Here is a 12,260-nt window from a genome sequence, read left to right as displayed (position 1 = left end):
CAGCACAAACTACATGTGATGCTTTCCTAAGAAGCACTTTCAGCATAGAGCATTGTAATACTGTGACGGTTAACAAGAAAAAGGTGTTGATATCTGTTAACTGCAAAAAAACCTCACTTTACAACAGTTACCAAACACAAAACACTTTAAAGCAATTTGAGTAAACAAAACAATTTCTATTTTTAGATTAAAAGTTTTAAAAAAATAAAATCAACAAAACTGTGATACCTACTCTTGAGTAGTCATAAGGATAACATGATATTGTTCGGTCATGTGCAGTGAAGCATCCGGAACTGAACATCCAGTGATAGCACATGGCAATGGTCACACATGCAAAATGTGGAATAAACTCATCAAATTATCTTTTCAATGTTGTGTCGTGACTGGGACATAGTCACGTAAATACCTACAATAAAACATAATTTAATGCCCCAAAAGCATAAATATCAAACAAATAAAACAACTACATTTTCAGTATCGAGAAGAAAAGTGCTACATGTAGCAATAAAACACTGGTAACATGTAAGAAAAACTCATAGTAAAAAAGACACACACACTTGTTCACACTTCACAATGAGGCATCGAAATAATCTTGCCATATATGCATTCTATATATGCAGTGATAGAATAAGATAATCGTACATCAGATCAAGTGACCTTCACAGTGATAACAACATCCGATTCAGGTCATGCCATCACATCAGACCATCTACCCTGTAGCATCATCAACCCTGTATGGGGATTCTTCAAGTGTTTGTTCATCTCCTTATTGCTTCTATCAGGATGATACTTGGAAATGAGTTGATCTATACACTCAACTCTCAGCAATGAGTTAATATATGCCCTCAACAATGAGGAATGATTCAATCTATTTAAAATCAGATCTTCGTTCTTGCTACCACTAAACAAAGATCTGAAGACATCCCATTACAGTAACAAATGTTATATTTGGGATACTGTATTTGACGTAATAAGCGCCCAGGGCGCTCTCAAAATTAGAAATAGGGGGCGCTTACTAAAATATTATTTTGAGTTGATCTAGACTACCAGTTGTCGGACTTTCATTTTGTGGAAGCCTCGGCACCTGAGTGGGTTAGATCGCTGACTTTGTGTGCTGGCGATTAGGTGCCTCACTCTGGCAAGTGTGGGTTCGAATCCCGGACAGGACTCAACCTAAAAGAAATTCGAGAATCTGTACTTTACTAAGAAAGTGTTATCCCAAATATAACATTTGTTACATTTGACCACTTTCTAAATGGCATTGTGTATTCATCCCATTACAGGTAATGTCAAAACATGACATCACGATCAGAAAGCCGTTAGCCAATCAGAAAGCAGCTTTCTGGACCTTTACGGAACTAGTTTCAAACAGCCAGCTTCTATTGCAGTCTACACTTCAAAATATTTTGACAGAGTTCTCTATTCAAGTTATGAAAACTGACCAAAAGATATATCTGGAATGTGTAACAGATGGCTGAAATTGTACAGTAAACTTTCCATGGAGTATGGATAGTCTCTTCCATTTCAAATGTTTATCCCATTGAAATGCAAGACAGACGATGATTTTGATGAAATCAGTTGTAAAGCCTGTAAATTTCATTTGGAATACCCCAAGTTAACCTTTTCCGACTGTATTTTTCCCAATCTGGTTCGCGACGTTCTGATTGGTGGGTTGAAAGGTCGTTCTGACATGAACCATAATGGGATGTCCTCAGTGGTAGCGAGAACTAAGATCTGATTTCAGTGAGATTGGGAATGATCTGATATGTAGTCAAGTTGTGATGGGTATTTAACTGAACAACTAATTTCATATCACAGCAACATTTGCTCTAATTGAGCCCTCTGTGTGTCTTTGATTGCAAAAGCTTTTGATGAGACAAGATCCATTCTATTATCTATTTTTAACCAACAACCATGCAGGGGTTGTCCTTTTGTGGAACATCTGATTCTGTACACAGTGCAGTGTTGAATTGCTTTCCAATCAATAAAAACGTAAGTCAAAAATATTAAATCTGCAATCATGGATACTATCACATATCCAATAAACTGTCTCCCCTATTCAAAACACTTGTCTTCTTTGAGTGCATAAAACTATACACATCTTTCAAGCACAGCCCTATTTTTCCTCGAAGTAGAGAACCGTCTTGTCCAGCAGTTCCACATCCTGGATCTGTACGGTCAAGCTGGAAAACACTTTCCTTGGTGCGTTACACGCCAATACGTACTGTGACAAATTCTGTTGTGTGATGTTTTCTGCAAAATGGTGTATATCTTGCAGATAGTCCGATGGACTGAAATAGCGCTGACATCGTTTGCCAGTTGGCAGTTTGACTGCAAGCAGCAACCGCTTTTCCTGTTCCGATGGTTCTGGGGGTAATGGATGTTCTGGGGGTAATGGATGTTCTGGGGCTAATGGATCTAATCCAGAGAGAGGTTCGAATGGCACAGAGTCGGGATCATTCTGACCTCTTTGAGTTTCTGTTTTGTCACATTTGTCAACTGTCACACTACTAGGCTGTCTGGTGGAGTGGGACTTGGAGTCTCCGGTCTCACCAAGGTGAAGGCTGGCCATGTTGGAGGGGAGAGAGGTTGTATCCCCTTGTTGAAGGTTGGGATCACCAATGGAGGGCAGACGGCGGAATTTGTTAAACGATGATGGAGGTCTCATAACAGTCACATTTGGTAAATCTGTGAAAAAAAAAACAAGGTGAAAAATGTATTGACCATAATTTTGCCGAATGTGCAGAAATAATTAAATTGTGAATGAAAATGTTCATGCACTGTTTCATTCATACAAAGCATGTATGTGCCAAATGCATATTCACAATAAATAGAGTGAGTGAGTGAGTGAGTGAGTGAGTGAGAAAGTGAGTGAGTTGGGTTTAACACTGCTTTTAACAGCGAACAGCGATGGAGCGAACAAACGTAGTTCAAACGTTGATGAAACAAGACCTCTTTTGATAATAGCTACTTCGCAATTATATTTTTCTGTTTTCTGAAAAATATATAAATATAATTATTGATGCAAGGCACTTAATATGGTGAATTGTCACTCTAACTAGTTGAAAGACAATGGAGCCCATCTTCCCGAGGCAAGAGAGTTTACTGTCTTTTAAAGTCCAGTTTCCACCCTCACCAAACTAGGCTGGTATTATGAAGTTAGATTTTGGCTGGACTAACAAGTCTATGCATAGTCCAATCAAAATCGCGCAATGAAATCGAAATCCGGTTCGTAAACTGTCATGCAGATTTCAGTCGATTGCAGGATTTGCATAACATGTGCACCGTCAACTCATTGTCAACAGATATTTTCCAAATCTTTTCATATTTTGAATGAAGGTGCCCACCTGATTTGGTGCACTTCACGATGTAAGACCTTTTTTTATCACAATATAGATCTTGATTACCGGTATCAATCAGATTGTCTTGACTGGGTGCCGCCATTTTGTTGGAAGCACATGCAAGTGCTACGAGAGGTGGAATCTGATTGGTCCATAGGAGAGGCTCAGAAGGGACATAACTCATAATAGCCACTGGTGGCGCTACGATTGAGCCCAGGAATTCCAGCCTAGTTCGGCAAGGGTGGAAACTTGACTTTTAAAGTCAGTTAACTCTCTTGCCTCAGGAAGATGAATGGTTAAGTGACATTAAAATATTAAAATCAATTTGCTGTATGATGATGTCTGTTTAAAGAAAATATCATCAATGTGATCAATGTGATCAATGTTTTAGCAAACAAAGATAATAATTAATCATTGAAATTGCTGGAAGATCTGAAAATACCACAAACTAATCTTCATTAACAATCTATTGCATAATAATTGTTGCATTTTAACACAAAGGAATAGTATCAGAGTACCTTCTTCCACCGGTGAGGGTCGAGTTCTCCGAGAGCTCGTGGGTCGTTGCCTTGACGACATGGGGCGCCCCCTTTGTGTGGATGGTGGACGAGGGGGTGGAGAAGGGACATAACCTTCATCAGAACCACTTGACATTGGTCGGGGACTCTCCATATCATCTCTGTGCATCAAAAAATACAATGGGTCACACATATACCACTCAACATGTGATAGGGATAGATTTTCACTAATGTTAATGACAGGGGTGCAACGGTACACAAGCCCATGATACAATATGTATCTCGATACACTTGTCACAATACCAGACATATCTTGATAACATCATAAAGGCCATAAGTGAGTGAGGGAGTATGGTTTTATGCCACTTTCAGCAATATTTCATCAATATCACAGCAGGGGACACCAGAAATGGGTTTCACACATTGTACTAGAGGGGAATTGAAACGGGGTCTTTGGCGTGATGAGCAAATGCTTTAACCAATAGACTACCCAGCGGCCCCCACAAAGATCATGATATTGTAATACTGACAGACTGTTTCTTTCATGTTAGCCATGTTGACTGTGTCCATCACAAATCGTAACAGAGACCAAAATGACCCCAAACTGGTTGGATGTGCATGTTCACATTCAGAAAGTTAAAAATATGTACTTTTTATTGTCATGTATCATGCATCTTCCCCAGGCAAGAGAGTTAACTGACTGTAAAAGTCCAGTTTCCACCCTTGCAGAAAGATTTGGAAAATATGTGTCCACGCCCAGTTGACGGTACACATCTGTTGCAAATCCTGCAGTCTACCAAAATCTGCAAGTTGAAATCCATGTTGTTTACGAACCGGATGTCGATTTCGTAATGAGATTTTGATAGGACTATGCACAGACTCGTTAGTCCAGCCAGTAACTCCATTATTGCAGCCTAGTTCGGCTGGGGTGAAAACTGGACTTTTAGTCAGTAAACTCCCTTGCCTCGGGAAGATGTGTATCATGATACAGGTCCGAATGTGTCATGGTGCATCAGAATTTTGGTGCATCGTTTCATTCTAATCACAATTAACAAATATGCATGACAACTCCAACAACTATAACCAACACTGGGTGTAATTATTCATGTAGCCTTTCCAGATCGACTGCCTGTATTTCTTCACAGATCTGCAGTGAATAATGCAACTAATGAGAATATCGCTGATGTGAGCTGACGTGAGCTGATATGAGCTGATGTGACATGTGACACACTTTGGGCAGCTCATGAACAGATGAAAATTAGATGTCAGCATTTTAAGCACCCCTACTCATTGGTTGCAAAATACTCAACAGACTCACACGGTACCAGGGGAGTAAAGCTATATTGAAAATACCAAAATGAAAACCATCAACACTCAATGGATCCAAAACAATTTGAGCTCTGTTATCATTTGAATCAACTATTTGAGATAAATATGAAAAAATAGTCTGAATATCTGAATATCTTAAAATCTTCTGGTTGGAAAGAATGGTTGGTGTGGCTTGATTAAATGTAAATCACCTATATTGTGTGAAATATATCATGTGGCTGTTGGTATAGTCCAGGCATAGGTTTTGTCGTGCATGGCCACCAAGATACTATGCTGCTGTGAAAAGCGACGTTTCGATCAAGCAACGGTATAAGGATCTATACCGAAACGTCGCTTTTCACAGTATTAAAGAAGTTGTTATCCATAAAATTGTGTCTACCTCGCTGTCATAAAGCTGGAATATTGCTGAGTAGGGGGTTAAACAACAAACAAACAAACTGCTGCTTTGAGACGTGTTAACCATGTAGGTGAACTTGGTGTACGAAGTTGTATCAGAGGGAAATGCATCATGTTCGTTTATAAATATTGTTATACCTCCTACCGTGTTCGACGTAATAAGCGCCCAGGGCGCTCTCAAAATTAGAAATAGGGGGCTCTTATTAGAATATTATTTTGGTGGAAAAAACAGAATTGAAAGATAAATTTTGTGGTTTATGCTGACAGCCTGAAATGTTTATATATGACAGATATATTTTTCCAGAATTTAATTGCCCATTATTAAGGTTGCATATAACACACGAGTGCGTATTATACACGAATAAGTCTTGTGTACATTGATCAATCGGAAGGGGTGCTAATTGTGATTGTTCACTAGCCAATATATTAGCAAATATTGTCGTGGGCGCTTATTAGAGCGGGGTGCTTATTACGTCGACAACTAAAACACACGCACATGCAAATGTCCGCGCGCACACACACAAGCATAAAACACGAGTGACTGATAGCATGACCAACATTTAACACATCAGATAACCATGTCGCACATTCAGACAGGTCACAATGTGACTTTGGGCCAGTGAAACAAGTGGTTGATAGCATACTAACATTCATCCAGGTCACACATTTTAACCACTCGATCCTCACTACAAGACTTTAATCAGCACTGATGACATATATATAGTCTAATCCTTCGGTGATGCAGATCAACATACGTACAGACTTGATTTGTTTGTTTCTTTGTTTGTTCTTGTTAAACGCTACACTCAGCAATATTCCAGCTATATGACGGCAGTCTGTAAATAATTGAGTCTGGACAAAACAATCCCCTGATTGATATCATGAGCATCGATCCATGCAATTGGGATACGATGACATGCATCAACCAAGTCAGCGAGCCTGACCACCCGATCCTGTTAGTCCTCTTTCGACAACCCTAGTCACCTTTTACAGCAAGTATGGGTTGCTGAAGACCTATTCTAACCCGGATCTTCACGGGCATAAAGTAATTATCAAATCTTATAGTGCAGTACAGCATTTCATGTCTTTACAAAACCATTGAAATTATTTATTGGGGGTCCCCTGGACCTCTAGTTGTGAAGTTACATGTAAACTCTGGGATACTGATAGGGTTAGTTGTCTTGGTGAAGAAGAGTATGTACAGATAGATGGATGGATGGGCATAAACAATAAAAATAGCTTACAACTAAGTTGTCACAGATTATATAAAAAAGCAACTGAAAATCATGGGGGTGGGGTCAGGGGTCAGGGGTCTGGGGTCAGAGGTCAGAGGTCAGGGGTCAGTCTCAAGCTACTTCATAAATAACATACAATGGTACACTGTTTTGTCGGACTTGCATCCTCCTCCGAGATGCTGTGTGTGACCTTTCCCCTCTTGGCAGTGAGGGGTCCCCAAATGTGGGTGAGGAAGTTGGGGTGTGATAGGCACCTGCTGCGCTGGAACGTCTCACTTGTCTCCCTGCCTGCGGGTGGCTCATGGCTGTCTCCTTATACCTCCCTGCTGCTCCTGTAATGGAGATAATCTCATTCCATCTCCATCATCTCAACAAGAGCGGTTTTTGATGCACTGATGCACTGATGCACTGAAAGTAATGACCCTCCCCCAATCTTTGTCTTATTTTCAGATAACCCTCCCTGTGTCCTTGTACATTTTTTTCACAACCTTCCCTGAAAAGATAAAATACAAAAGCGCTTTATATTTTCTTTTCATCAATCCTTCCCAAAAATGTTTATTTTTTTTATAACCCTCCCCTAGGGACTGTGATATTTTTTGGTGACCTTTTGATTCCCACTGGCCCAAAATCCCATATTGTAAATTACCGGTCCCTTAATCCCCCAAAAGATGTTTACTGGATATGAAGGGTTTTTTCGGCCACGGGAACATATATAGTCCCTGACTATACAACCCCTAAAGTGCGATGGGGGCATATATGGTCCCTCATTATACAACCCCTAAAGTGCGATGGGACCATATATGGTCCCTCACTATACAACCCCTAAAGTGCGATGGGGGCATATATGGTCCCTCACTATACAACCCCTAAAGTGTGATGGGGGCATATATTGTCCCTCACTAAACCACCCCTAAAGTGCGATGGGGGCATAAATGGTCCCTCACTATACAACCCCTAAAGTGCGATGGGGGCATATATGGTCCCTCACTATACAACCCCTAAAGTGCGATGGGGGCATATATTGTCCCTCACTATACAACCCCTAAAGTGCGATGGGGGCATAAATGGTCCCTCACTATACAACCCCTAAAGTGCGATGGGGGCATATATGGTCCCTCACTATACAACCCCTAAAGTGTGATGGGGGCATATATAGTCCCTCACTATACAACCCCTAAAGTGCGATGGAGGCATATATGGTCCCTCACTATACAACCCCTAAAGTGTGTTGGGGGCATATATAGTCCCTCACTATACAACCCCTAAAGTGCGATGAAATTAGCCATTTTAAGGGTTTTGCTCTATGTTATCATTATATGGGATTAGTGGACAAAACTGTTTCTAATGCTGTTATAAATTTCAAACTTTTCTTGTTTAAAATGGGATGAAATAGGATTTTTTTTTCGACATGAACTATCATGTATGTCTTTGATATGTTTTGATATCACAATGTGAATACAGCACACAAGATCAAACACAGCCTACATGTGTATCATGTGGATCTTTATGGTGATGGTCTAGGGGAGACAACTCCATTTGTCAGGGGAAAGAAATGTCATTATTATATTTTACAATACCTGTGAAGAGTATTTTACTTTTTATACTCCTGATATAAATGTGAGGTATAAAATGATGAATCTGTGGATACTTTAAAAGGAATTCGCTCATAAACATATAATTGAAATTTCAAATAAAAGATTTATTTTGATGAGAAAAAAAATATGACTGATAAATTTAATTTTAAAAAAGCATGTATAAAATTCATAATACCTAATACTATGAAAGAGAAAATGGTAGGGGGAGTGTTACATAAAATTGGGGGGGACGTTGGTTAAATACAATCTTCATATATAAAGACCAATCTCGCCGACACCCCATTCCCCATAATAAATTACCAGTCCCTTAATATTAAGACATATTCAGGATGTCCTGTACTGAGCGATGTGACTTTGAGGATTGCCCTGATTATTCAGCATCAATTACATGTCTTCCACTGAAAATGTCTGATGCCTATACCCTGAAGTTGTTTTTGTCACTAATGAAAAAGCACTGACACTGCAACCTATATTGAAGTAACCCAGGAATTAAATCTGGAGACGTATAATTGAAACTGTCATTCATAATGTCATAAAATCTTTGAAAGAGTCTGCGTTTGATCAAATCACAACCACTTCCGTAGATTGTGTTTTTGATGTAAAAGTATTATTCATCAAACTTTTTATTAGTCAGTTAAACTCAAGGGCATTTGACAATGAATATACTTTGACATAAATGTCATGTGTCTATAATCGTTGTGGTATGTACATATAAATGATATCAAATGAGGGTGTGCTTACTTACACATTACGGTGTTTATTTATCACAGGAAAGGTAGAAAATATCCAACTTTGTTTTCCAGCACTATCACCGTTGGATTTTCTGATTTTCTGAATTATGATGATGTTCATGTTGTTAGAGCACAGGCAAATACTTTCGTCCAATGGATGGTCGCTATTTTGATCAGTTGGAGGACATTAATATTCTGATAAAGTACTGTAGAGTAAACAGTTTATATAGGCGTTAAATTCTTGTGCTTCAAGAAACTTTTGTACATTTCAGCATGACATGACTTAAACAACAAACAACGGGTTCTTTTATTCATTAACATCAATTATGACATTTTGTAATTGATTTAATAACTTCTACCGACTAAAGTTCTATTCCATCGTAAATTTGAAAACTGTCCCTTTTCCTGGACTTGATTGGTCATGACAGAGATAGTTTTGATTCATCAGCCTGAAAATCCAATATCCAATCTTGAATAATTGTCCGTTAAATGCCTCAATATGAAGCACACTATCTGATAAAGATGGTGGGGGGGGGCCAAAATAGCGAAAAACTCAGGTGTTACAGAAATGTAGGTTCATGGACATGCAAGTTTCTATTTTTATGTGTTGCCCATTCTGTCTAAATGTTAAAACCCCACTTTGTATTAATCCTGGTTTTAACTGGGTCTGCAATCAAATCATCTATCATGGCTGAAGTACTAGATGATCATTATTTTTGCATGTGTTTTGAGGTTGTTGGGTTCAAATTTTGTAAAGTTTCAAAATCATCCAAAGTTTGGCTCAGTTCAATATCAGATAAAGTTGTATTTTCACTTACCTGAGATAACCAAATGTCATCATGACTATCCATGGATGTAACTTTCTCATGACATTGTTAACAATTGTGAGTTTGGTTGTGAGTACCAAAGAGCAAGGGTATGGTGCTGACAAACCTAGAAACATAATCGGGGCGAACCGGATTCGAACCCACAATCATAGGTTTCTGGCGTGCCCAGGGGACGCAACTCTGCACAGCGAAACGCGGCGCCTTAGACCACTGGGCCACCCGTGCCCCTACATTGTTAACAAGCAGGCAATACAGCATATACATGTAGAAGGATACTGCCATGCTGGGGTAGGTTGCACAAACCATACAGTTTATATAAAATCGTGGAATCTGCTTTGATTGTGAATGAGTTTGTGCGATATGCAGTGTCCAGTTCACGGAGCTCGAGTATTTGCCTGTGCTCTAAGATAGATAGAGAACTTGTGCCAGTACTTTATTGGGATATAAACGTATGTTTATATCCAAATAAAGTACTGGCACTTGTCCTCTAACTATAACTTGGAAAGACAACCCACTTAATTTGAATGTTGTACAATTTGGTTACACCATATGAAGAAATATGGACAATGCAATACACACTGTGTAAACAGTTTTGAAACCATGACGTTAGCACATAGTGGGCATTGAGCGATATACCGTAAACCCTTGACTAAACCCTTATAAACTCAATAAACCCTTGTGTTTATTCATTTGGGAAGGGCCTGAGATTCTGCATTTATTCACTTCAAATTCTTTTGTTTTTTTCTCACACTCTGTACCTCAAACTGACACATACAGTATGGATCCTTACAGAGAACAATTGGAACGATTCACCATATTTTCACTCAGTGTCAAACAAGACCCAGCATTTATCCCAGGTGTTTATTCATGGCAGAGGGTCGTTTATCCGGCTTTTATTTAAGGCAGGCATTGTTTCAAAGATTAATGGTAAAAGCTGTCAGACGGCCGGACTCCATAAGGGTTAAGATGATAATAATGCATAAACGTGAACAATAACATTGGATATTTCCGCAATATTTCGAATATATACCAGTCATGAGTCAGTATGCCAGCTGAAATGTCGCTGCTCTTAGTGAACTGCATTTTCCCTGTGTATAATACTGAGGACACAATAAAGCGGGTAATAGCTGTTGTTCCATTGCCAAAACCACCAAAGATGGATGAATTTTGAGATTTATCTGAACATGACTCGACAGCCGTGCGGGGGCCAAACTCTCGGCTGGATTTATTGCCATGATTCTGAGTCCTGACAGTCTACAAAGCAAATGAGAGTGACAGTTCAGCTGCTTTACACGAAACTACAAAGCAAACCTTGTGTATGTCTGCACTTAACTGCCGAAGAATGAAAACCACTAGTATCCGCTAATGTATTACAAATCTTAGCATCATATCTACCATGGCGACTGGCAGGTCGCGCCATCTTTACAACACGGAGCGATCAATGAGTGACTGATATGATTGGTCAATTTAGTTTGCTAAATATAATTTCCTAATAACTATAAACTACATACATACTGATACCCTTCTTTGAGGTCAAAACGTTTATAAGAATAACTTTTTGGTTAGGGAGTCGCGCACATTTATTTACATTCAAAAGTAGGATTACCTAGATCGAATAAGGATTATTTTGGCGATAAATATAATCAGGTTGTAATCAACGTTTTGTGAAGGCCACATCACTTGTCTTTACGAAAAACGTGAAAAACAAATTTCACTTCAAAATATAAATAAGCTGTGCTCCACCGCTATGTAGAGGACAACCTTTAGTGATATTTTACGACCACTTCTATGAGATTCTCGTATAACTATTAATTATAAGTATATAATCTGCGACAGTTTCTGATATAGTAACATTTACAAACTGCAAACGTTAATATCTATATCATACACAATCATTGTATGATTCCGAGTATATCACAAGCTTCTGCATATGACTCTGGATGAGCTTAAAGTTTATTTGCTGTTCTCTCCCCAGGTAAGAAGTTACTTAGGGGGTAAATGAATTTTGGTTTAACACTTCACATTAACAAAAGCGACAAAACCCTTTCCAAATATTCATAAGAAACGTATTATGAAATTAAGAAAAAAGCAGCGTCGATTGTACGATTCCGACTATATCATGAGGATGTGTTTATGAATCACTTTCAGCTCGTGGTGACACCAGGTTTTCGCGAAAAGGTGAGCGTGTCGTGCACAATCGGTGCTACCCGTCAAAACACATGCAAAGGCAAGTCAAGTCAAGTGTTATCTGAACAAACAAGGGAGCATAATGGTACAAGTCAAAATAA

General features: G+C 39.0%; 1 protein-coding gene across 1 annotated transcript; it reads right to left on the bottom strand.

Annotated features, from left to right (window-relative positions):
* Window positions 1-1,043: 1,043 nt before the first annotated feature.
* On the bottom strand, window positions 1,044-11,384 carry LOC124115471 (UBX domain-containing protein 10-like). The gene is made up of 4 exons (XM_046476477.2): window positions 11,284-11,384; window positions 6,956-7,151; window positions 3,860-4,020; window positions 1,044-2,688 (listed from the first exon to the last, which is right to left on the bottom strand). Exons 2-4 carry the CDS (start codon window positions 7,120-7,122, stop codon window positions 2,117-2,119), a joined length of 900 nt encoding a protein of 299 aa, XP_046332433.2. The 5' UTR covers window positions 7,123-7,151; window positions 11,284-11,384; the 3' UTR covers window positions 1,044-2,116.
* Window positions 11,385-12,260: the final 876 nt, after the last annotated feature.

Source organism: Haliotis rufescens, unplaced genomic scaffold, assembly GCF_023055435.1.
Source record: "Haliotis rufescens isolate VD_foot unplaced genomic scaffold, xgHalRufe1.0.p SCAF_13, whole genome shotgun sequence".
Classification (NCBI taxonomy): domain Eukaryota; kingdom Metazoa; phylum Mollusca; class Gastropoda; order Lepetellida; family Haliotidae; genus Haliotis; species Haliotis rufescens.
The sequence above is the reverse complement of the archived record's forward strand: the minus strand, read 5'-3'. Positions and strand labels throughout refer to the sequence as shown.

Coding starts and splice junctions, on each gene's coding strand:
- LOC124115471 (XM_046476477.2), bottom strand. CDS start 7,122: ATGAGCCACCCGCAGGCAGGGAGACAAGTGAGACGTTCCAGCGCAGCA. Junction 4,021..6,955: donor CGACAAAACAGTGTACCATT/GTATGTTATTTA, acceptor TTTGATGCACAG/AGATGATATGGAGAGTCCCC. Junction 2,689..3,859: donor ACCCTCACCGGTGGAAGAAG/GTACTCTGATAC, acceptor TTTTTTTCACAG/ATTTACCAAATGTGACTGTT.